The 24,678-nt window shown below is 39.2% G+C and overlaps 1 protein-coding gene across 1 annotated transcript in view; it reads left to right on the top strand.

Annotated features, from left to right (window-relative positions):
- Positions 1 to 24,678, top strand: part of CSMD1 (CUB and Sushi multiple domains 1) — a gene marked incomplete at both ends in the record, with an annotated part of 1,228,645 nt that overhangs the window by 353,581 nt on the left and 850,386 nt on the right. Inside the window, one exon of the mRNA XM_082481062.1 lies at positions 8,645 to 8,757. Coding sequence (XP_082337188.1) covers positions 8,645 to 8,757 — 113 coding nt within the window. The remainder of the gene's footprint in view (positions 1 to 8,644; positions 8,758 to 24,678) is intronic.

A 24,678-nucleotide genomic window follows, 5' to 3' on the forward strand; every position in this document is an offset into this window, starting at 1 on the left:
TGAAGGCTAAATATGTCAAAATCACTAAGCTTGCAGCTTCTTTCTTAGTGACTGAACTTAGCAAGTTTTGTTTATAAGGAGCTTTCTGGACTTTGCTGCAGGAACTTTTTGCTTTGATTGCTTCCATCCTTCCCTTACTAGCAAAATACTAATTTTATAATTCCTGAAATTAATTCCTAGTTCTTCTAAAGTAAGAGGAAACATCAGGATGTTTCCACGTGACCATACCATGGAAAATATGTGCATGAACTTGGCTGTATGATAGCCTTGAATTAAAAAAAAAAAAAAAAAAAAATCTATTTTTTGCCTATTCAGAACTGATTATTATGTTGAGATGAGAAATCTAAAATTGAAGGAGAAATATGAGCCTTTGGTATACTGCTAGTAGTTGTGCCCCTCCAATGAGGTGCACACACTTCAACTGCCTCTAGTTAGCAGGATGGAGAAGCACCTGAAATTAATTATACAATTAAGGAATAGAGAGCAGCTGAGGGGTTTGCAAGAGTGTTCTGGGGTGTAGTGAGCTGAGACAGCTGGTGGAAGATGTTTTGTGAGGATCTGATGAGAGGGCTCTGAAATGAGTTTTCTAGGGAAGAGGAGAACAGAAAGCTGAGGACTGGAAGAGCAGTGTTGGGGTGGTGTTGTGTGTCTATAACCTGAGAGAAGCTGAAGGTGGGGGAGTCTGAACCTAGAGAAAGCAGCACTTGGCATGGCTGGAATAAGAAATGTGAGAGCTAAGGGCTTTTAATTAAGGTGTTTTTTTATTAGCAAAGAAAACTCCATAACGCTCATCAGTGTGAGGAGGTGTTGCTGTATGTTTTCTTTATGCTGGAGAGGTGGGAAAGCAAAGGGTAATTCTTGTGCAGAGGACTGTGTGTGCTCTCTGAGCTGGGGCTCTGCCCTTTATAGTGTTTCTTGCACAGTATTTAAGGGAACAGTCAGCGTTACCTTAAACTTGAGAAAAAACACCAAATTAGAACCTCTGAAAGAAAAACTTGGTCTTGAACAATTTGTTCTATATAACTTCCCTTTTTCTGTGACTTAAAGGGATAGTGGGTTTAAATATATATGTATATTAACCTATCTTCTGTGATAGAAAATCAGTTCTAAATTATACATCTTGAACTAATCTTATAGTAGCTCCTCATTCCTTTATGTATGAGATGGTACCTGAGTCAGGTTTTAAATCTTCACTTCCTCTTGGCAAAAGAATGGATGTAAATTATTAAAATAAGCCTTCTGTGGTTTCGCACATGGCAGGTAACAGCCTGGTTTGCTGGAGTGGATATGCTGGTGTCCTGGGTTTATGTACCATTAGATGTCTTACCCTGTGGGTAACTCTTCTCATTGCTGATGGCGAGTAGGGACGTGAGTGGGCCCCCAGGGATGGCATCTTATAATGACAAACAAAGCAGGGGAAATCCCTATGTAAGTTTTAATAGTGTGCTCTTCTGGCTTTTGCGGGTTGTTTAATGAAGGAAATAAGCCTGTGAGAGCATAACCCATAGGAATAGCTGCAGCCAGCTTGCTTTGTGACTTTTTTTTTTTTCTATATTCTTTTTGATTATATCTGGCATTTGCAAGAGTAATCTTTGCTCCAAAACCACAGCTTATGGCAGTGGACAGGGGAGATGAAAATTGTCCAAGATTTGGGAAATAGCACTGCAAAAATCACTTTACATACATTTCTTTGTAATTATACCTTATTGGTGGCTGCTGTTTGCATGACTGAAAACTTGTGTAAGAATAGTTATATAACATCATATATTCTTACTTTGGTGTGTGAAATTTAACCATAAAACTTACTACTTATTAACCTTAAAAGGTATATCTTTACTATGTGACATGCAATTCTATCTCTGAAATAAGTTTTATGGGGGTGGGCGAATTCCCAATCAATCATAGGCTAGAAATCAGTCCTATGGTAATATGTGAGTCTTGAGGCTGCCTTCATGTATATATTTTCTAAATATACAAATACCTATTGGACTGTTCTGAATTATCAATCTCTGGTTTGAACAAAAATTTATCTATAAGAGAAAGTTTGAACTAAACCCTTACAACTCCTTCATTATGCTTTTAAGAAAGCTTTTGAGAGAAGCTCTATTCTTAAATAATTAGTCTTTATGAAAAAAAAAAATATATAAAAAGTTTTTCTGACTAGCTGTAATTTTGTCTGCTGTCAGCTTCCAGTGCCACTGAACCCAGTGCTAAAATGCTGTGCATGGAGATGACTTAAATTACACGACTGAAGTCCTGTATGTGTTCATAGACGCTTAAGACTGCTTTGCTCCTAACTGTGCTGCTCTCTGAGATACTTACAGTTGGCTGGTACCAACTGTTTGGAAAGTTAGCCTGTTGTAACTCTGGCCTTTGATTAGAGGTGCACCTATTCCGTCTTCCAGATTTGAAACCAGGAAGATGAGTGTTAATTTATTTACTTTTTTTCTTTTGCACCTGATAGAGCTTTAAAATTGCACCTTTCACCCTCCCCTTTATTTGTAGAAGGGACCTTCAGAGCTCGTGTAGCTTCATAAAAGGTCACATTATGGATATGTATCCTGTAATTGTGTTTGTTCTCACAGCATTCCACAGTTTTCTGTGGAATAACTGGAGTTACCACCTTATTGTAAATTACTGCAGTAGCTTCTCTTCTGCCCAGATATGTTCAGGTAGTTTAAACTGATTCAAATTACTAAGATAAAATATTAATGATTTGACATTTTAATACCTAAAACTGAGGTGCACTTGAAGAGGTGGCGCTTTTGTATCGTTCTCTGTTCACATCATCAAGGCCGTATGGGCTGCAGGTGCCTGGGGGCTGCATGGTGGCCTCTGTGAGGAGAGGCTGGGGCTGCCCTCGGCTGGACACAGATGGTTCTGACTGACCTCCTACAGGGCAGGGCTGGGCCCTGCAGCCACAGTGGGGCACCTTGGGGGAAATATATGTAAGAAAGGAGAGAAAACGCCACAGAGAGGAGGAGGGAATAAAAAGTGAGAGAAACAGCCCTGCAGACATGGAGGAGAGAAAAGAAGGAGGTGCTGCAAGTGCTGGAGCAAAGATTCTCCTGCAGCCCATGGAAGAGACCAGGGTGGAGCAGGTGGATGTTTCTTGAAGAAACCATAACCTGTGGAGAGCCCAGGCTGGAGCAAGGTAAAAGTGTGAGGAGGACAGAGCAGCAGAGAGGAGCTGTTATGGACTGAGCCCGTTCCCCGTCCCCCTGCACCGCCTGAGGGGAGAGGTAGAGGAGTTGGGAATGAAGGAGTGAAGTTGAGCCTGGGAAGAAGGGAGGTGGGTGGAGGGTTTTGATTTAATTTGATTCTGTTTCTCACTATCCAAACAAATTTAAATGGAAAAAAAATAATTTTCCCCAAGTCAAGTTTGTTTTGCCCATGACAATAATTGGTAAGTAATTTCCTTGTCTTTATCTCCACCCGGGAAGATTACCACCTTGTTTTCTCCCTCTGTCCTGCTGAAGAGGGTCAGTGAGAGAGTGGCTGGGTGGGGGTCTGGCAGCTAGCTAAAGTCAGCCCACCACAGTGGCATTAATAAAACCAGGAATAAATTTCAGGAATCCATAGAGTCATATCTTGATTGCTTTTTCTTCAGATTCCTAATAGTATATACATTTTATTGACTGTTGGTGATGTTGGATGCCTAAAACATGGAGGGGTTTTGCCTGCTTTTTATTGATGCTATGGTTCTAGGATAATTTCCAGTTAAGCCAAATATGAGATGCCACCTTACGAACATTTTTGGTGTGTTGTACCTAGTATTCAACTTCTGTGATGCAGTAAGGTATTTCTGGAGAACTACAACAGATAGCCTAAAGCTTTAGTCCTTCAGAGGCTTCAACTTGCCTACCTTTCTGATCTGTGGTCAATCAGCACAATCTTTGAGGTAGCACCTGCCATAACTTTGTGTTTTCATATGGTATGGTGACTTTGATATGGAATGAGTTTATGGATCTCCTCTACATCAAATGACAATTTTAACAAGTATGTGAAGCCTGAAAGGGTATGACATCGATGGCAAACAGCTCTCTTTTGTGTTTCATATGGCAGTTAATGACCTATATCACTTTATGGTAAAATGGGAGAAATGGTAGGTTTTTTCCTTATACAGATTTTAAAGGGAAGTGGGGAAGTAATCTCAGATTTTTGTCATTGATCTATGGTTTGCCTAAAATTGCTTCAGGGATAATTCATTGAAACTTAGACTTATACTTTACCTTGTTATTAACAACATTGATCCTTTTGGCTAATAGCTTTTGCAAGAGACATCTGATCGCTAATTTCAGGCAAGAATGTTTTATCATAGCCAAATGGGTTCTGGTTACTTCCTCTGAGAAAGTTTCTGGGAACAAGCTGTACAGATGTATGAGCAGAGCTCAGATATAGGAGATATATATATAGATAGATATATATCTGTGTGTGTATGTCAGGCACAATTCTAAAAATGTTCAACAGATCTGATTCTCCTTCTAAATATAATAATGTGGCTTCATAGATTTTATTGGCCTAATCTGAAAAAAGATTGGGCCCTTATGGGTGCAGGTTTCCCCCTTGCTCTAAGGTTTTTTTTTTTGGCTCTTAAACTTCCCGAGAAAACGTGCTAAACCTTGACAAAGTTTTGTCACATGTGGTAACCTGAACACATCACTTTGTACTGTAGGCAGCTGCAGGAATAAATAAGCTAGCAAATAAAATGGCAAAAATGCTTCTATTTCTCCTTTGCAACTGCACATTGTTTTTTTGCAATTGTGAAATCGGTACATGCTTAAAATGGTCTGGTCATACGAGACTCTTCATGCTGGGTAGCTGGTTCTGATAGCGCTATTCTGGAAAGCTTCATTTGGCCATTTCAGCGATGAGGGCAGCGCAAAAGGTTTATTTAAATAAAAAACAAAAAAAAAGTCTAGTGATTCTGGGAACAAGAATGTAGTAGTTCTTGTTGGAGGGAAGTGGAGCTGGTTTTGTATCAAGAATATCTTTGAAACACCTGTGAAGGTCACTTCAGCTGTAAACATGCTTGACAGCCTATCAGCTTCTACATAACCAGCTGGGACTTGCTAAAATTTTATAACTACACTCAGCAAAGGTTCAATCCCTAATAAACTTATACAAATAATCTAAAACTTAGGTTTATTTGATTGCATTTAGGTGTTTCCTCAGAAACTGCTGAGCGTTCTCGTTTTTCTTGCAGCAGCTACTTATGATAGGGACTGTGCCTATGCCTTCCTTATGGGCCATGTATTCATCAAATGCCTTGGGTTAGGAGAGACTATGGTTATCTGATGTTACCTCCTGCTGACACTGGAGCCAAGTCTGAAGATAGATTGTGCTGTTCGGGGCCGTGTCAAGTTAGCAATATCTCCAGGGATGGAGATGCCAGATCCTCTCTGGGCAGCTAGTCCAATATTTGACCACCATTGTGGTGAATTTTTTTTCCTAATATAAAGCTGAAATTTCTCGTATTGCACCTTTCCTGTTGCTTCCCATCTTTTATGTGATTCCCAAAAGAACCTGCCTCTGTCTTTTTCTATACCGCTCCAATAGGTATGTGAAGACAGTGGTAAGGTTCACCCATTATTTGTCATCTTTTAAGGGCTCAACAAATCCATTCCTTCAGACTCTTCTTGTACATCGCTTGCTACAGACCCCTAGCGGTATTGCTGCCCCTCCCTTCCCCTACTGACTTGCCATGTGTCCTGGTTCCGGCAAGGATGGGGTTAATTTCCCCAAGGAGCCGGCAGGGGAGGCAGGTATTTCATCCCACGTGCCCCATGCCCCGCTATAAGAGGCGCGAGCCGGGGAGAGGGGGGCAGTCGCCACTCGGGGGTGGGCTGCGGTGGTGCGGGTCCGGTCGGGGCGCTGCGCGGCGGTACTGTAATCGCGTTCTTATATTCCTTTATCGGTGTTACTGTTTTTCTTTCTTCTTCCCTTTGTCTGTTCTGTTAAATTATAATATTTCAACCCACGAGTTTTGCCCTTTTCTGCCGATTTTTCCCACGGCAGTGGGAGTCGAGCGAGCGGCTGCGTGGTTCTCTGTTGCTGGCTGAGGCCAAACCACGACACCATGCTATCTGTTTAGTACCAGGGGGTCCCAAAATCTGCCCTCGCAAGTAGAGCGTGGAGAAGCTCTCAGCAGAGCCAGCTGGACCTGCTAGGTATGCTACTGCTATGTTATTGGAAAAAAAACAAAACAAAACCCACAGAACTCTATAGACCTTATAATGAGAAATGGCTGAACATCAAGATCTATGAAATGACAGAGTAGAATGAAAAGTGGTTTGTTTTTTTTCTCCATCAAACAGAGGCTAAACTCAGTACTGGTGTACCACTGTGTTTTCTATTACAGGTTCTGTTTCTTCTTTATAGACAAGACAAATATATTCCATCTGTGATTAAAAAGTATTTTGGTGTGTGCATTTTGTGCAGATTCATGCTACTGAAAGTTAAGGAGGTAGCAATATTTTAAGCTTAAAGTATTGCCATATGCTCAGTATGAAGTAGTGCAAGTTTATCAAATGACAGTTTTATTAGCAGAGGGACTCATAATGATTCTGCTTTCTTAGCACACACACTTGTCTGTCTAAACAGTTCCCTTTCTGGTTGCGGTAAAGGGCTACACATTAATTGCCAAGATACGTTTCCAAAGGCAAGCAACATGTGAAGGTGTGTGATTTTTCTGCATGGTGAAATGAATGTGCAAACCACATTATGATTCATGAGCTGTAACCTAGCAAAAATGCTGGTAAAGGGCGGGGGGGAATGACTTGGTAGGCTAGCAGTGTTTTAATTCTGGAAATGTCTGAAGAATAACACTCTAGATTTTCATCTGCTGTCTAGTTTTTGTTTGCACTCAATTTCATGGCATTTGATCTTGCTGAATTCATTAGAACACTATGAAAAGATGCCTTGTTGCCTGAAACATTTCTGAAAGCTACTGTAGAGGCACCCAGGTAGTCTGTTGAATGACTGATATAGATTTCTTCTATTCAAGACTTTTCCATAATCTTTTTTAGGATTACTGTAAAGAATGCGAAAAATAGATTTCAAGTTGATGTGTTAATTCCTTGAAGTTTACTACATACTTGCCTTTTCCTATGTCTGTAAAACCTTTAAGTGCACTGATTTAAGGTGTAGAAGAATACATTTGTCTTCTTTTAATGTGAATTGCAATGTCAGTTAGCCTAAAGAATGTTCTTCTAGTATTTCAAGGGGGATACTATGGAAACAGTTTTACTTATTGAGTAGATAAAGAATCCATATTGTAGGAGTGATACTTACTATTGTAACAGAATCGAAGCACTTGGGTCTAGAAATCATAAGAAGAGCTCAGAATGCCCAATCACTGCTCAAATCAATCATTGCTCAAATGAGTTCATTTATATGAACCAAATCCATGCCAAGTGGAGCAAACACTGATCAGGGATAAGGTAGCTAAAGCTGTATAGTTCTGCATTGATACAACTTTTTGTTTGTTTTGTGGTGTGTGGATGTGTTAGGTTGTTTGGTTTTTTTTAGGTCTCCTATGTAGTGTGATGTGTTCAGGCTAGCTGCTTCTATCTTTCTGTGTGTTTCAACCTGATTTTCCTTCCTTCCCCTACAATGCATGGTATTTTCCTATATTTCAGCAAAAAAAAAGTCATATCCAGGAAATATCATAGTGTTATCAAAGAAAAAAAAAAAACCAAACAAAAAAGCAACCTTTAAACCAGAACTCTTTGAATCCCTTTCTCAAAGAAGGAAGAGACACGTAAGAAAGATCAGAAAATACATACCCTAAATTAATAATGAACTGTCATACAGTACACCAGATGTAGTGATAACCACTGTAATTTATTAAATAGAACAAGAGGCACGTTTCCCTAAAAACTGCAACATCTAGTGAAGGTGAGAAAACATGCAATAGTCTGAACAGAAGATGTGGCAAGCCTCATGGCAGTTCTGCAGTTTGAGGACTGAGGAAAAAATCAACCTGTTTATTTCTGGAATTGGAGTAAATGAGGTGGAAAGGAATAGGAGTAATAGGTTGACAGGTGCACAGAAGGTGAAAAGATTAGAGCAAACAACTAATTGTCTGCCATGTGTTAATGTTGTTTAAAAAGAAAGGAAGAAATTGCAGAAAGCTTTTTGCTGACTTATGTTGCCTTGACTGTATGCCTTCATCTGTATTTAAAGCTTTCCTCACTTTGATCTCTGACTCATCCGAGTCTATTTGTTTTCCAGAGCTTAAAATTGGAAAGAGATGGGGAACCACCTGACTGGTGTAATTCAAGCATGGAGGAGTTCTTTTATGTTTTTATATATGAGAGTGGTCTTAAATAAGCCTAATTTTGCAAAGAACTTCTAGTTCAGTGATACTGCTCTACTAGTATGTTGTTTACATTTATTTATCTTTTGCAGTTCCAGATGCCAATTAATGAACTATAGTATCATGATACAATAAATTTCAAAGGCAGGACTTTCTTTTTAAAGGCAAGCATTGTCTTAACCATCCAGACTAAAAAAATATGAAAGCATTTTTTTGTGGGGGGTGTCTTTATTCTTTGCTTATCATAATGCTCGTCACACCTACTGATATGCTTTATTTTCTTTATTTTAAAGGTTATAATAATTGTGCCTTTTTATTGCACAGGTTATCTGGATTTCAGCTTCCATCATCTATTGTGAGCACAGGTTCTATCCTCACCCTTTGTTTCACCACAGATTTTGCCGTCAGTGCTCAAGGCTTCAAAGCCATCTATGAAGGTAAGAACTCTTTTCCTACCAGGTTTTTATCCTACTTGATACATGTTTTTCATGTTGAAACGTCATATTTCAATTTTAATTGTTTGGGTTTCGAATCATTCGTGAATATTGCAAAAACATTTTTTATAGCATATTTAAATGTTGCGACGTCATGGCCGTAGTCTTGATCTTGAAATTTAGTTTAAACTAATACTTTAATTTCTGCTGGAATTTTAAATTGAATTTGTCATGCTTCCAAAGCTGGATTCAGAAATGCTTACACGTAAATGGTTTTCTTATTATTTCCTAAATGATTTCTTTTGACAACTTCTTTAGGCAATGCCTAACATAAGGGGTATAATAATAAAAATGAGAGGAGATATGGATACTAACTGGCCTTCAAAATCAATTGCTAATTTTTTCTTTGTGGAAAATTAAAACAACGACAACAAAAATATACATACATATAAATTTAAAAATAAAAGAAACAAAAAAAAAAAGTTGAAAACTGGTTCCATGGAATATGTTAGACTACAATGATGACTGCACAGTTCTGGGAAAAAATAAGGCCAAGCATTTCATGTATTCCAGCGTTTAACAAGAATTAAACTCATAAAATTGGATTGATACTATTTCCTTAATACTTTGAGTTGTACAAAAGGCTTTATGAGATCTGCAACCTTTGTTTGGGAAAATTACCAGATAAAAATAGCATTAAGTGAGTTGCTTAGCATTGTTGGATAATGAGGGTGTTTTGAATGTAACTTCAGGGTTGCTTTCAAACGGAGTGTGTGGTGGTTTTCTGTTGGTTGTTTTTTTTTTTTTTTTTAACTACAATTTCTTTACTCGTGGAAAATGTAGGGCTCTGAGTACTAGAAGTTGCAGAAAACTCAGTTTCAGATTACTTCTCAAATGCAAAGCCATTTTATCTATGGTTTCATAGGTATAATCCTTTGAAAGTGTTTATTCTGGAAAAGCTGCGTACCAAGTTAAGTGATAGAATTAAAAGTAAAATATTTTTATTGATGGGGTTGATGTAGGAACTTTGAATCTAGAAAGTAGTATGGTTTGATTGTAGCTGTTCACTAGGAGTAGCATTTGCAAGTGTCTAAATCCATTACCTGTGGTCTCTAAGTTATTTTGACTTTTTCTAAAGTGGTGACCAATGTATTTTCAAATGCTTGATGAACTTTGATTACGTTTCTTCTAGAACTAGTCAAAGTCCCTTGAAACTTTGCACTTTCTTTTGCGCTTTCTTGACAATATGTAACTCTGTTCCACATTGATGCATATCTTTGTTTCATGTTTGATTAATGTTTTGAAATTATAGTGTTTTTAAAGTATGTTTTGAAATCAATATCCTTATTGAGTGAGTTACTGAGGTGTGAAAAGACAGAGGTGTAGGAGGTGTCAAAATACCTGAGCTTGAGCTATTTCTGATCGGGGTGGGTAGCTCGGCAGTATATCTTTCCGTGTTAGCTCTTCCTCCCTTCCTTTGTCCCCCAAAGTCTTATCACCTGATAAGTCTGTTGATCAGTCTTTTTTTTTTTTTTTTTTTTAAACCGAGAGGAAGGCTATGAAGAGAGGTTAGGAAAGTTTCATTTTAATAGTCTTTATAAGTTTTATTAGGCAAGTCGAAAAGGAGTATCAGACATCACAAACACACCAGGAACTGTTTTTGTTACCTCAGTAGGAAGTTGCTCCCTACATACCTGTATCTTTCTGTTCTAGTATATGCATACGGTAGCATATTTCATCCTTTTATGCCATCTGAGCAGTTTGTTTTTCATATGGAAAAAGACAGTGAAGAATGCTAAAGGACGTCTCTTGACTGTCAACTTAGGAACACATGCACAGAGCCACAGGCTGTAATATAATGACACTTCCTGCTGGCCTACTTTCTTGTAAAAACCCCAGCAGGAAGAGCTGTAATTAACATTGACAGATAGCACCACTCTCTGGTTAAACAACACTGCCCCCTTTCCGATTTAGTGCTGTAAACCTGGCATTGTCCATGAGCTGTAAATTGGCTTCAAAATATGACATCCAACTCTGGAAGAAATGATGAATGTCACTCAAGTGACAGCGTCTCTCTGCATGGTCAGGCCGCGGGGGCTTATGGTTTGGGAAGGTTTTGGAGCAGTGAAGGGTTAGGTGGTTTTTGTGAAGGCTTGGGGTGATTGCTGCTGTAATGGCCAACTGAGTTACTGAAACCTCACAGTTAAGAACTCCTGTAACTGTTCCCTAAACTACTTATTTAAAATAGTGAGCCCTTCTGGCTGCTATGCCATATGTAATTTTGTGAGTAGGCGGGTGATCAGGGACAGGGGAATACAGGTCAGGTGTTACCAGTCACTGAAAGTCTTTATGGTCACTCTGCTGGCTACCCATCCCTAAGCTAGTTTGCTTTTACTAAAAATATCTAGTTATCCCTCGTTTTAGCCAGATATTTCATTCTTCTCTAGAGTAAGTGAATTACTGTTCAGCTGGAAGCATAGGGAGGATTGAAATGCTACTGACTGCTACCGTCTAAGAGTTTGGGACACTATGGTGTTGTATTGCACAGTTTGAGAAGTGCTGTTTTAAACATCTTAATTGGAGAAAAGTCTTAATTGTGTGTCAGCTGACAAGGACAGTATGTTTAAAAAGTAAAAAATTCTGTGTTGTTTTTTTTTTTTTTTAAATGGTACCTGCGGGAGTGATTCTATAACAAATTTTTGTGTAGAAGCAGAAAAGTCCACAACGTTCAAAAGTTAAGGAATTCTAATGGACTGGGACCAGGGGGGAAAAAAAAAAGGCTTTGCATCGCTATGCAAAGGAGTCGTTCTGGAATTGCACCATTTGTCTCACAGTAGAAGAAGAAGTAGGTCTGAAAAACTCAAATATTAGGACTAATGAAGGAACTAATTTACATAAACTTTCCATATTCTGGGAGGCTGCAAAACTAGCATGTTTTTTTTTTTTTTAATTCTAGTGACAGGCCACTTTTTCTTCTGAATAGGAAAATTTCATCTAATTAGGATTTTTACCTTCACACAACTAAAAAAAAAAATAAATGATTAATTAGTGTCTTCAAATTTAGCTCTGCTATTGAAAGTCAGTATTTTAAATGTGATCATGTGGGGAAAAAGCTAGTGTTTGACAACAATGACTCTTATCTCTCAAAAGACTTAATATAGGGCTAGATTCCCAGCTGTGTCGAGCTTCTGCTTTGCAGAGCAGAGAGGGTGCTGTTGGGAGGTTTCTCCATTGCTGTCTACAGGGTGCTCTTTTTAACTTAAACTCCCTGGTGAACAAGGGTGGCGTGCTGGACCAGGAAAGAAGGCACATGAACCACTTACAGACCTACTGAACAGCTTCTGAAGCTACACCCACACTGGTATCACTAGCAGAGAGGGAACACTACATCCCATTCCCCGGGCTGAGATTCTGATCTGTGCTTTTTATTGAGTATATTCTTGATTTATGACCTTGCTTCCTATCCAGCAATGACATAATCGGATCCTTCATGTTTTTACAATGTATAAATAGGTTAACAATGAAGCCAGTGACACCACATTCCGGCGCTCTAAGCCCTTGAAGATTATTTGTACCTATCTGACTTAGCCTGTTGTCCCCCATATATCATGTGAATATTAATACCTAACTAAATCTGACTTTGTGGCAGTAGACCAGTGAGAGCCATCTAGTTTTAACAAGACACTGATGTAGTTGGGCAGTTGCCGAGTTTTTGAGCTGAAATGTAGGTTTCTTTACTGTATCATTACTTCACCAGATTTGTATATCCATTTCTGATAATACTTCCATCTTCTTCAGCGATCACATCAGGACTCTAAACTTTTGGTACAGATGGAATTAATTTTATTTCTAGAAAAATAAGAATATCTGTGGGATTTTCAAACACATGATTATATCAGTAAAAAGAACTATAAATTTCAAAAGTAATAAATTCAGTTTATAGAATCTGTCAACTCCTTTAATCTGCTAAATGATTTATTGACCATTATCATCACTGTTGGGTAATAATTAAAAATTATTTTTAACCAATGGGACTGGGGAGTTGAGGGATAGATTTTGTTTCTGTAATTTGTGGTTGTGTGTGTTTTGTGTGTTGTTTTTTTTTTTTTTAATTGACAGTGCTTTACATCATATAAAATGTGTTTAGGCTTTGTGTGGGGAGAATAACAAAGTACTTATGACTTGAGCAATTCCCTGTTAAAATCAGTTTAATTCCTATTTTCTAGGATGATATTAACAAGCTTTTAAAAAAGGTGCTTTGAGGGTTTCATGGTTTAAGTTCAGCTGGCAGCTAGGATCACGTAGCCGCTCATGAAGTTCTTCCCCTTTCCCCAGAAGGGCAGGGAGAAAAGGAGAGGAAAGAGAAAGGGGAAGAACCCTTGCGGGTTGAGATAGACTATTTAATAGAAACAATAACAGAAAAAGAAAATAACAATAATAATTTGAGTAATAATGATACAAGTCACTCTCACTGTCCAATGAATTGGCACTGTCCTGAGCAGTGATTGTGGATTACCTGCCCCCCCCCGGCCAACCCCCACTCATATACTAAGCATGATGTCTACGATATTGACTATTCTATTGGCCATTCTGTTGTTCTGTCTATGCTCCTTCTCGGCTTCTATGGGAAACTGAAGAGTCCTTGAAAAGCATAAACATCGCTTAGCAACAGCTAAACCAATATGCATTATTGATACTCATTATTGACATTCCTTTCACAGAAATCGCTAGAAAAAAAATTAACTTTTTCTCAGCTGAAACCAGGACAGAGGACTACCATCAGAAGTAAAAAATCAGCATTGCTTTGTCCTCGTAGTAATTTTGTTTGGAAAGTCAAGAAGTATTCCTCCATACAGAACACTTGCATTCGTTCGGAAATACAGAAAAAATACTCTAAATGACAGCAATATCTGAAGTATTATACACACATATACTTAATTGGAGTAATGCATGGTAGAACTGTTATATGGTCTTCTATTAAACTAGTGTGTCCTGCCATTCAGGAAATCTAGTTGTCAAGTACAGAAAATTCAGTGTAAGTAGAAAAGCTTAATCCAAATTCCATTGTTAGTCATCAATGTAAAATGAAATGTCATGATTTTTAGCTTATATCTTGCTATGCTACACTAGTGTCTGCCACTAAACATTAAACTGCCCTAAAAAGTTAACGATCCTTGGTTCATTTTAAGCTATGTCGATTTTAATTTTTTTTTATTGTGGTGGTTTTTGTTGTTTCTAACCACAGTTTGTAATGTAGAATTGGAGGACAGTGTTTAAACAACAAGCCAGATGTACTGGACTTGATGTGTGCTAGTACCTTTCCTTGACCTCTGTTCTACAGCAGAAGGTTTTCTTTGCCAAAGAAAGAGCTCTTGCAAGTCCTTCTATCCTGCCTACCCTCAGGGCATACTTCCTTTTTTCTTTTGCTCTCAGAGCTTTCTGCTCTACCCAGCATTAACATTTATACTGGCAGTCACCTCATCCTGCTTTATGCATCTTCCCTGAAGCTTCTTTTTAAATCCCTTTCAGCATCAACAGCAGAAAGTAGTGATACACTTCCACAGTGTAAAGTCTTTGAAGAAATTGTCTTTTTTTTTTTTTTTTTTTTTTTTCCTCTTGCTGCTCCTGTTCTCCCTGAGTATCTGTTATTTGGTATGTTTTTCCTTTTTATTTTATGGTTCACTACTTTGAACTATTTAAAACAAACAAACAAAAAAAATAAAATTGAAACCCTTCCCCAACCAACTTGGAAACTTCCGTCTCTCATATTGAGTCCCTGGGTTTACAACGTAATTTTCCCAAGCCTGTGATTTTTCCAGTCAATGTGGACCCAGTCAAAACAACAAACCTCTGGGCTCCAGCTAAAATTTCTTGGGGTGGTTGTTTTGTTTGTTTCCATCAAGTACCAAAATACCTTTCCTGCACTCTTAAAAGAGTAAAAATCTGCTTTTCGCTGGGTCAGCACTTGACAGTGCTTCCTACTTGTTGTCTGTGAGTCTAAATGCGTTAGTTAATGGCTGTGTAGTTCTCCCAACGGACTGTGATACAGTTGTGAGAGTAGTTACTCTGTGGGAATGGGTATGCTCAAAACAGACTCAATAATCTGAGATGAGTATTTCAAGTCAAGAGTAAGAAGCTAAGTTGGCAAGATAATACCAACTTTTATGCAACTCATATGCATAACGATCTCCTAGTATTCAGTGTGAGATGAGTAGTCTCCTGAATCTTCAACTATCGCCAGTTAATCTGTCTGGTTTAGTCATAGGTGCTGTTTTATCTATTAGAAAATACTTAATTTTGACTGTTCTAATGATCTGAGACTTTGAATATTACTCCTGAACCTCCTTGGATTAGCATATCCAGTTCTGAAGAGGTCCAAAAGATTATAATGAACATCTAATGATAACACTGAGAGCTATGCAGTTCATTCTTATATTGTGTTGTGTAGTTTATGGGAAGGATTCAGTTTGCTCCCAAATCTATGTCTATTCCCTCCTTTACTGTGGTGTTTGGAGAAAGAAGCAGTGTGAATTTTAATCTGAGTATAGTCCTTTTAAATGTTAAAGGCACAAACTGCCATTTTCTAGCATTTCTTTGATAAGAAAACAAAACTAACATTAGTAATATAGTAAATTCTGGTATTTTTGTAAATGTAATCTTGACAGCAGTACACTTTAACTAGCAATCTTACCATTGACTGTTAGTGTAATTGGCCATAACATCTGCTAATAGCCTGATGTATTTCTTTTTCTATTTTTAGTTAAATACTTCTTGCTTACTATTTTGGTAGTCTGTTCTTTTTAAACTGAGATGTTTGCTAAAACTTTAAGCAATGTGTGTGTGTATACATATGACCAAGTAAACCAAAAGCTTTGAATAGTAAAAGCACAGACTGAAATGGTACCTTTTTAGGCTGAAATTTGTAGCTGCACCTCTTTAGAGTGGAAGTAATTGTTTTCTGAAAATGAATGGAATGATACATTCTGAATGACTGTTAATGATGACATACAGGAAAGAAATCGTAATGCAGTTAAAAATCTAATATTTTGTGCGTCAAAACATGACGTAATGTGTAGCAGCAAAATCTCAGGGCAGAAGAGGTCTGACAGTGCTGTGGGACTGTTCTGTGGGACCTCTGATAGCTAATTTAGAATATTAAATATTTAGGTGTCAAAAGAGTTCACTTTAACAGCTAAAGAAAAATATTTTTAAGCCTATATGTATTCAGAAAACTTATGAAAAAGAAAACAGATTATTTTATGAGGAGAGATAGGTAAAATATTCTGTTTGTGCTCTGAAGTGTCTGAATAGATCTAAATCTTGCCCAAAATGCTAAATTTACAGGGATTTGGTCAGTAGAGACAGGTAAAGACTGCACTTTTGTGTGTCTTCTCTTTTTAGTCTTTCATATATGAAGAGATTGTGCATAGAAGAAATTATAACTGTATTTGAAACAAGCATACTCCACAGCTTTCTTGGTTATGAGAAGTTATAGTTGATAACGTCACTGATTAGAAAAGAAGTTAAATTCCTTTCTCTGACAAAACAATTAAGTGTTGTGTTTCAGCAATATTTGAAGGACCAGGAGTCAGAAATCTGGGATGTTATTTCCTAAACTGCCCAAGGGCAGAAACTTCCCAAATGGAAGTTCTAGGAAATTCTTTCCCAGAAAACAAAAGACACCGTAATTAAAGTTGTTGCGATGGAATAAAACCTACTTGAATTGGCAGATAATAAAATTAAAATTAAATGTTGTAGGACTTGTCAACCAATGAATTTTGTATCTAAAGGAAGAACAATTTTGTAAGGGCCTTCAGCTCTTTTCTGCTTTCTGGCTCTCGCCCTGAGTAGCTCAATCCCTAATGCAAAGACAGCCTTTGTGTGGCTAGTAGCCCTTTGAAAGGGGATTACGTTCTTGGAACTGTCTTTTTGACTCCATCTGATTCTGGAAGTAGGGGATTATTTTGTGCCTTCTAGTGACTTATTGATCCATGTAAGAACTACTGTGTTCATTGTCCTTGGTGCATGAGCCAGTAACAAACTCAATGTGAGTCATTCATACCTTGTCATCGTTTAGTGGGCTTGTAACCTCCCTCCACAAAATTCTTCCTTGTGCTTCCATTTGAGATCACAAACCCAGCAGGAAAATGATTTGGTAAAAGTGGGCTTCCTAGTGGAAAACATTAAGGACTTGCCCTTCTCTGCTACTATGAAGTGCCAGTTCTAAACCAAAACAGCACATTCTAGTATGGAAAACAGAAGTGGAAAGTCAAAGTTGTAATAGGATTGTTTCTCTCTTTGTACCCTAAATAACTTTAATACAGTGGTTTCATCTCTCTGCTATTGAGATTCTGGAGAATCTAATCTACAGCCTAACAGATCATCATCCCAACTGTGCTCATACTAATACCTCATTTCACGTACTTTCTTATCTGCCATTATTAGTATGTGTTTATATGACTAATATTAACTTGTGAAAAATACTTCAAAGAATTTTTTTTGAAATGTCAAAATTCCCTTAGTGCAGTCATTGCCTGATCTGAATCAGTGTTAAGATGTTGTTGTGGTTTAACCCCAGTAGGCAGCTGAGCACCATGCCACCACTTGCTCATTTTCCTCCATAGTGGGATGGGGGAGAGAATTGGAAGGGGAAAAGTGAGAAAACTTGTGGGTTGAGATAAAGACAATTTAATAGGTAACGCAAAAGCTTCACAAGCAAGTAAAGGAAACCAAGGAATTCATTCACTGCTTCCCATTGGCTAGCAGGTGATCAGCCATCTGCAGGAAAGCACGGCTCCATCATGCATAACAGTTACTTGGGAAGACCAACACCATTGCTCTGAACATCCCTGGGCAATGGCAGCCCTGGCTGAACTCTGTCCCTCCCAGTTTTAGTGCTGAGCATGACGTCCTATGGTATGGGATATCCTTTTGGTCAGTTGGGATCAGCTGTCTTGGCTGTGTCCCATCCCAACCGCTTGTGCACCCCCAGCCAACTCGCTGGCAGGACAGAAAAGGCCACGAGACTGTGTGAACACTGCTCAGCAATTGCTAAAGTATCAATGTGTTATCAATACTGTTTTCGTCACAATTCTAAAACACAGCCCTATATTAACTACTATGAAGAAATAGCTACTACAGCTGAAATCAGTACAGATGTGCAGAATAATCTAAAAATCTTGTAAATCAATGTTGTAGACAGCTTAAAAAAAAAGGCAGCAAATAGAAAAAGGTTAGCTTGGCTGCTTCTCTTTAAAACGCTGTAGTTCTTCTACTTGAATTTTAATTTTCAAAGTTAAAATATAATCTTGTAATGCAGCAACTGTTTGAGAAACAAACAAGGTCAAAACTCCCATAATTCTGGAATAGTGTTGGATTTTTTTTTTTTTTTAATTGAGGCACATAAGGAATATATGGAATGCATCTTTTCCTCCAAGTACTTTTCTGAAAAAAGCTGTGCATCGTGACTTAACAGAGCTGGCATTTTTGCTTGTTCCATTTTACAGCCAACTGGGATTTGGGGGAATAACTTTTTCTGTTCATAGCCTTATAGATTTGCTGGAGATAAGATTTCAGTGAAGGAGCTTGTGTCCTTCCCTGCCCCCACTTTAAATTTATTTTAAACAGCAACTGCTGCAAAATATCAGGACACCAATAGCTAAAGAAAGAGCCTGTATTCTGTTCAAACTTCATTTTGCCTGAGCTTTCAGTTCTGGATGTGGTCTTTTTCTGTTTACCAATGTGGAAACTAAAATATTGCCAGTGTCTTGTGTGCATTGCCATATTACTCAGGATTTTATTGATGTATTTATCCCTAGACTTCTATTTATGTGGCCGAAGCGTTAAATCCTACTTCCTTTTCTACTTATCAGATCTATTCAACAGTGTTTACTTACCTTGAGAATGGTCCCCATTAATGAGACAGTCCCAGATGAAATGCAACTGACACTTATCTAGCTTTTAATGAATCACAAAAAGTCTGATAGTATGGCTCGCTTCATTTCTGATCTCATTTGTAAAGAAAGTTATTTATTTCGTAGACTGGTACAAAGAAGGGAAAGTTGTATTGGGCTCTTCATCTCTCAGATAATAAAAGTGCACTTTCGGCCATACCAGTCTGATTTCTGGTTTGTTGTAGTCTTCATAGAGCTGCTTTTTTTTTTTTTTTTTTTTTAAGCTATTGTCTTTAGTGGAAAGTAGTATCACTTTTGATTATGAAAAATATATTTCTGCCTTTAAAAAAAGTTTTTGCAGTTTACGTTACTGTTGATAACTACTTTGGTATTTATTACAAATCTGCTTTCCATGGCAAAGATGGTTTACAGCTTTTATGTCTTCTGTTGTAAAAATAAAAGAAAACAGGAAAATCTCTATTTCATCTGGAATCATTGTCTGCAGATTTTTATTCCTTTAAACTGGCAAAGGGTATAGACTGTTGTGGGTTGGAATCAGAAAATAGAACTTTGGATTTGTTATGTTACTGTAGCCAGCAGCTGTTATCCTGATTAACTAAAGGTCGTATAATTTGCTATGTTAGATGGATAGTTAGCATATAAATAAAGTCACATACCTTGCTTTTCATCTTCTCTTGTATAACTTTAAACCATTAATAATTTTACCTTGAATTACTTTGTTATTCATATCCTTCCCATATATTGAGGGTTTCATTTGCATAACCTTTCATGTTTTTCTTCTGTAATTGGGATAATAAGGCAGATATCTAGAACTTTGCAACAAAATATACTCATCAAAACAAGCATGTCTAAATTTTGACTAAGGCATTGATCTTGTTCAGTAATGAATACAGTAGCTGGTACATCACTCACCTATTAATTGTGAAGAAAGGGAGTAGGTTGACTGTAGTACACATAATGTAGGCACTGCATTTTAACTGAAACTTTTGAGATTTGTTAAAATCTATCGCATAATCTTCACCTTGAGTATGTTAGAATTCCATGTTTTCATACAATACTATTGACGACTCTGTGTATTGCCTATCTAAACACTGTTTATTTAAGCAAGTAATCTCATTTACTTCAGTAGGTGTACATGTTGCCATAAATGAGTCTGCAAAACCGCTTTGAGAACAACTTAACTCCAACTTACAACTCCTTTGAAATCTTTCATCTTATATATATTGAAAGACTTCCTAATACATGTATTAAATTATTCATGCATGGGGTGTGTGTGTGTGTATACTTCCACGAAATCTTGCCTTAAGGTTCTTTGAAGCTGGTTTATTGGTTTGACCTTAAAAGGGCTGTAAGCAGGCATGGAAGGTCGCGCAGTCTCCTTGAGTTTATTATACCTGTATCTATCTTATACTTGTTTAACAAGACAAGGGACACCTGTGTGGTGTCAGTGGATTCTAAACCCGAAGTCATAAGAATGTTAAACAGTTCTGGATGCAAGAAATCTTATTTAGGGGGAAAGAGGCAACACACTGTGTGTATATGTATGTAAACCCAGGAATTGTCAGTGTTATCAACGACTTGAGTGTATAATTGTTATTAGTCTAGATGAAATTTTTACAGAAAAGGAAAAAATAACAATGCAGCTAAAATAGTTGCAAGTGCACTTCTTCGTTTCTACCACTTTTCCTATTATTACGCTTACCCTCCCCCTGCTACTCTGAGTCCAGTAGTCAATGTTTTCTTCTTCCTCACTTTAGGATGCACTTGAGATTATTCTTAATTGCTATGATAACTTCATACTTTTACTCCTTCTTCCTTGGTCTGCAGTTCCATATCACATCCGTATTTACTTTATATGGTGTCCCATGCATGTTAGATACTACTGCTTTGTTCTTTGTTACTCCTAAACCCAGTTTTGACCAGGTCTGCATTTCTTTAACTGACTGTGGGTGAGTTGTTTACAGCTGTGGGCTCTCTAGTGCCAAGCCTTTGTGTCATCGCTTATTGTCCCTATACATGTATTCCTCTGTACTGCATCCTGTATCTCCGCTTCTGCAGTAAAACCAGACCATATTTGTCTCTATAACTGCCACAATGACATACTTAAATATTTCATTCTCTGTAAACTAACAGCTTGCTGCAGCTATCCATATAAAATTGTGGTTGTATCATCAGAAAAAAGGAGGGGGGGTGGGGGGAGTAAAAGAAAACCTCGGACAGACAGTCAATTAGAGAAATTGCTCTCACGGCTAAATCAAGTAAAACAAATCCGCAGGCAAGTTTGGAGAATTTCAGGCAGAGTGAGCCTGACTGTAGCAAGCCTCAATCTTGAGGCCTTGCAAGCTCAAGACAAAGTTTATGGTCTGTTACTGAGAATGACAGTACCAGATTACAGGGCTACAAAACATGGCGTGCATAAACGAGTTACTTCTCCTAATACAGCTTCAGTTTCCAAAATTGCCTGGTTTAGTCAAAGTTTCCATTAGAACCATCCAGGGAACTTTTGACTGTGAAACCTTTGCTGCTCAGTGTACTACCAGGCAGCTAGGGTGGACATCACCTGAATAGCTCCCTTAATTTGTGAGAACCAGCTACAGAGATAGTCATAAATGGTTATAATCGTTAAATACTTTTAATATTAGATGCCTGTGTTAACATAAAATCATAGAATGGCTTGGGTTGGAAGGGACCTTGAAGATCATTTAGTTCCAACCCCCCTGCTGTGGGCAAGGGACACCTGCCACTAGACCAGGTTTCTCAAAGCCCCATCCAACCTGGCCTTAAACACCTCCAGGGATGAGGCATCCACAACTTCTCTGAGCAACCTGTTCCAGTGCCTCACCACCCTCAGAATAAAGAATTTCTTGCTACTATCTAGTCTAAATCTACCCTCTTTTAGCTTGAAACTGTTACCTCTTGTCTTATCACTATGCTCCCTGGTAGAGTCCATCCTCATCTTTCCTGTAGACCCCTTTAAGTACTTGAAGGTTGCTACAAGGTCTCCCTGGAGCCTTTTCTTCTCCAGGCTGAATAACCCCAGCTCTCTCAGCCTGTCCTCATAGGAGAGGTGCTCCAGCCCTCAGATCATCTTTGTGGCCCTCCTTTGGACATGCTCCAACAGGTCCATGTCCTTCTTATGTTGGGGGCTCAAGAGCTGGACCCAGTACTCCAGGTGGGGTCTCCTGAGAGCAGAGTAGAGGGGCAGAATCACCTCCCTCAACATGCTGGCCACAATTTTTCTGATGCAGCTCAGGATACAGTTGGCTTTCTGGCCTGTGAAGCGTGCATTGCCAGATCACATTGGACTTCTCATCCACCAACACCCCCAAGTCCTCCTCAGGGCTGCTCTCAATCCATTTTCTGCCCAGCTGCTATTTGTGCTTGGTATTGTCCTGACCCAGATGTAAGATCTTGCACTTGGCCTTGTTGAACTGCATGAGGTTGGCATGAGCCCATGTCTCCAGCCTGTCCAGGTCCCTCTGGATGACATCCCTCCCCTCCAGCATGTTGACTGCACCATGCAGCTTGTTGTTGTTGACAAACTTGCTGAGAGTGCATTTAATCTCACTGTCTGTGTCACTGACAAAGATGTTAAACAGCAGTGGTCCCCATACCGACCCCTGAGGAATTTCACTCATCACTGGTTTCCACATGGATATCGAACTGTTGTCTACAGTTTTTAAGTGTGACTATCCAGCCAATTCCTTACTGACCCAGTGGTCCATCTATCAAATCCATGTCTCTTCAATTTAGAGAGCAGGACGTTGTATGGGAAAACATCAAATGCTCTGTGTAGGTACAGGTGGATGATGTCATTTGACTTGCCCTTGGTGAAGCCATGCTGGATGTCACCGACCACCTCCTTATTTTCCACACGTCCTAGCAGAGTTTCCTGGAGGATCTGCTCCATGATCTTGCCAGGCACAGAGGTGAGACTGATTGGCCTGTAGTTCCCTGGGTCTTCCTTTTTTCACTTTGAAAATGGAGATTGTTTCTCTTTTTCCAGTCAATAGCACCAGACTGCCATGACTTTTCAATTATAATGGAAAGCAGCTTAGCAACTTCATCCATCAGTTCCCTTGGGACCCATGGAAGTATTTCATCAGGTGCCATGGACTTGTGTACCTTCAGATACCTTAGATGGTCTTGTACTTGATGGTCCTTTATAGTGGGCGGTTCTTCATTCTCCCAGTCCCTGCCTTTGCCTTCTGCAACTTGGGCGGTGTGGCTAGAGCCCTTCCCAGTGAAGACTGGGGCAAAAAAGTCATTGAGTACCTTGGCCTTCCCCATATCCTGGGTGACTAGGTATCCTGTTTCCCTCCAGAGAGGGCCTACATTTTCCCTAGTCTTCCTTTTATCACTGATGTACCTGTAGAAGGCTTTTTTGTTGCCCCTGATGTCCCTGGCCAGATTTAATTCTATCAGGGCTTTAGCTTGCCTAACTTGATCCCTGGCTGCTCAGACAATTTCTCTGTATTCCTCCCAGGCTACCTGTCCTTGCTTCCACTCTCTGTAGGCTTCTTTTTTGCTTTTGAGTGTGTCCAGGAGCTCCTTGTTCATCCATGCAGGTCTCCTGGTGTTTTTGCCTGACTTCTTCATTGTTGGGATGAGCTTGGAGGAGGTGATCCTTGAATATTAACCAGCTTCCTTGGGCATCTCTTCCCTCCAGTTCTTTATTCCACGATACCCTACCAAGCAGATCCCTCAAGAGGCCAAAGTCTGCTCTCCTGAAGTCCAGGGTGGTGAGCTTGCTGCGCACCCCCTTTGTCGCCCTAAGGATCTTAAAGTCTACCATTTCATGGTCACTGCAGGCAAGACTACCTTGAGCTTGACATTCTCCACTAGCCCCTCCTTGTTGGTAAGGACAAAGTCCAGCATTGCTCCTCTCCTCATTGGCTCTTGGAGAAGGAGGTTGTTGTCAATGCATTCCAAGAACTTCCTGGATTGTTTGTTCCCTGGTGTGTTATCCCTCCAAACAGGTATCAGGGTTGATGTCCCCCATGAGGTCCAGTGCCTGTGAACATGAGGCCACTCTTATCTGTCTATAGAGGGTCGCATCTGCTTGGTCATCCTAGTCAGGTGGCCTGTAGCAGAATCCCACTGTAATGTCACCTGCCCCTGTGTTCCTTTTAATCCTGAGCCATAAGCTTTCAGTTGACTCTTCATCTGTCCCAAGGTAGAGCTCTGTGAGCTCCAGCTGGTCATTGACATAGAGGGCAACACCCCCTCCCTGTCTCCCCTGCCTTTCCATCCTGAAGATCCTGCATTCTTCCATTCCAGTGCTCCAGCCATAAGAGCCATCTCTGTGATGTCAATAAGATCATAGCCCTGGAGGTGTGCGCATGTCTCTAACTCCTCTTGTTTGTTCTCCAAAGATCATTTAGTTCTGAGCTCCCTGCATGGGCAGGGACAGTTCTTTGCTGAACCAGGTTGTTGAAAGCCCCATCCAACCTGATTTTGGATGTTGCCAGGGATGGGACATCCACAACTTCTCTGGGCAACCTGTTCCAGTGTCTCACCACCCTCACTGTAAAAAACATCATCTCAATGGAAGTCATTCTTATTTTAAATATAGTTTATTTGAGAATGTTGTTGGTTTAGATCATCTTTAATTATTCTGCAGATTTGAGTTCTTTGATTCTTTGGGAATCTTTTATTTTGGAGGCTGGAGAGAAGTCACAAGACTTTCTAAAACAAAGTGGGGCATCCTCCTCCTCCCACTTCTGTTTTGAGATGAAATACTGTTTCTGGAAGCAGAAGCTTGTGAGAAAACTGAGCTTTCTGCTGTAAAACGTGTGAATTTTTTTCTTCTGCCTTAAAAGATGCAGCCAACTTAATGTACCCTGTATGTGCAGTTCGTTGGGGGCAGCAGAGGAAAATTTGGCGAAGTGTCCTCTTTAACTTTTAGGTGACTGTGGACACCAGCGGGGAGGCAGTCAATTTGAGTTCCATGTTCTTGTAAGTGGAGTAGTCTTCTACATTGACCAGCAATTAGAGGGTTTGTGCCTGC

Source organism: Vanellus vanellus (genome assembly GCF_965231255.1).
Source record: "Vanellus vanellus genome assembly, chromosome: 3".
Taxonomy (NCBI): Eukaryota; Metazoa; Chordata; class Aves; order Charadriiformes; family Charadriidae; genus Vanellus; species Vanellus vanellus.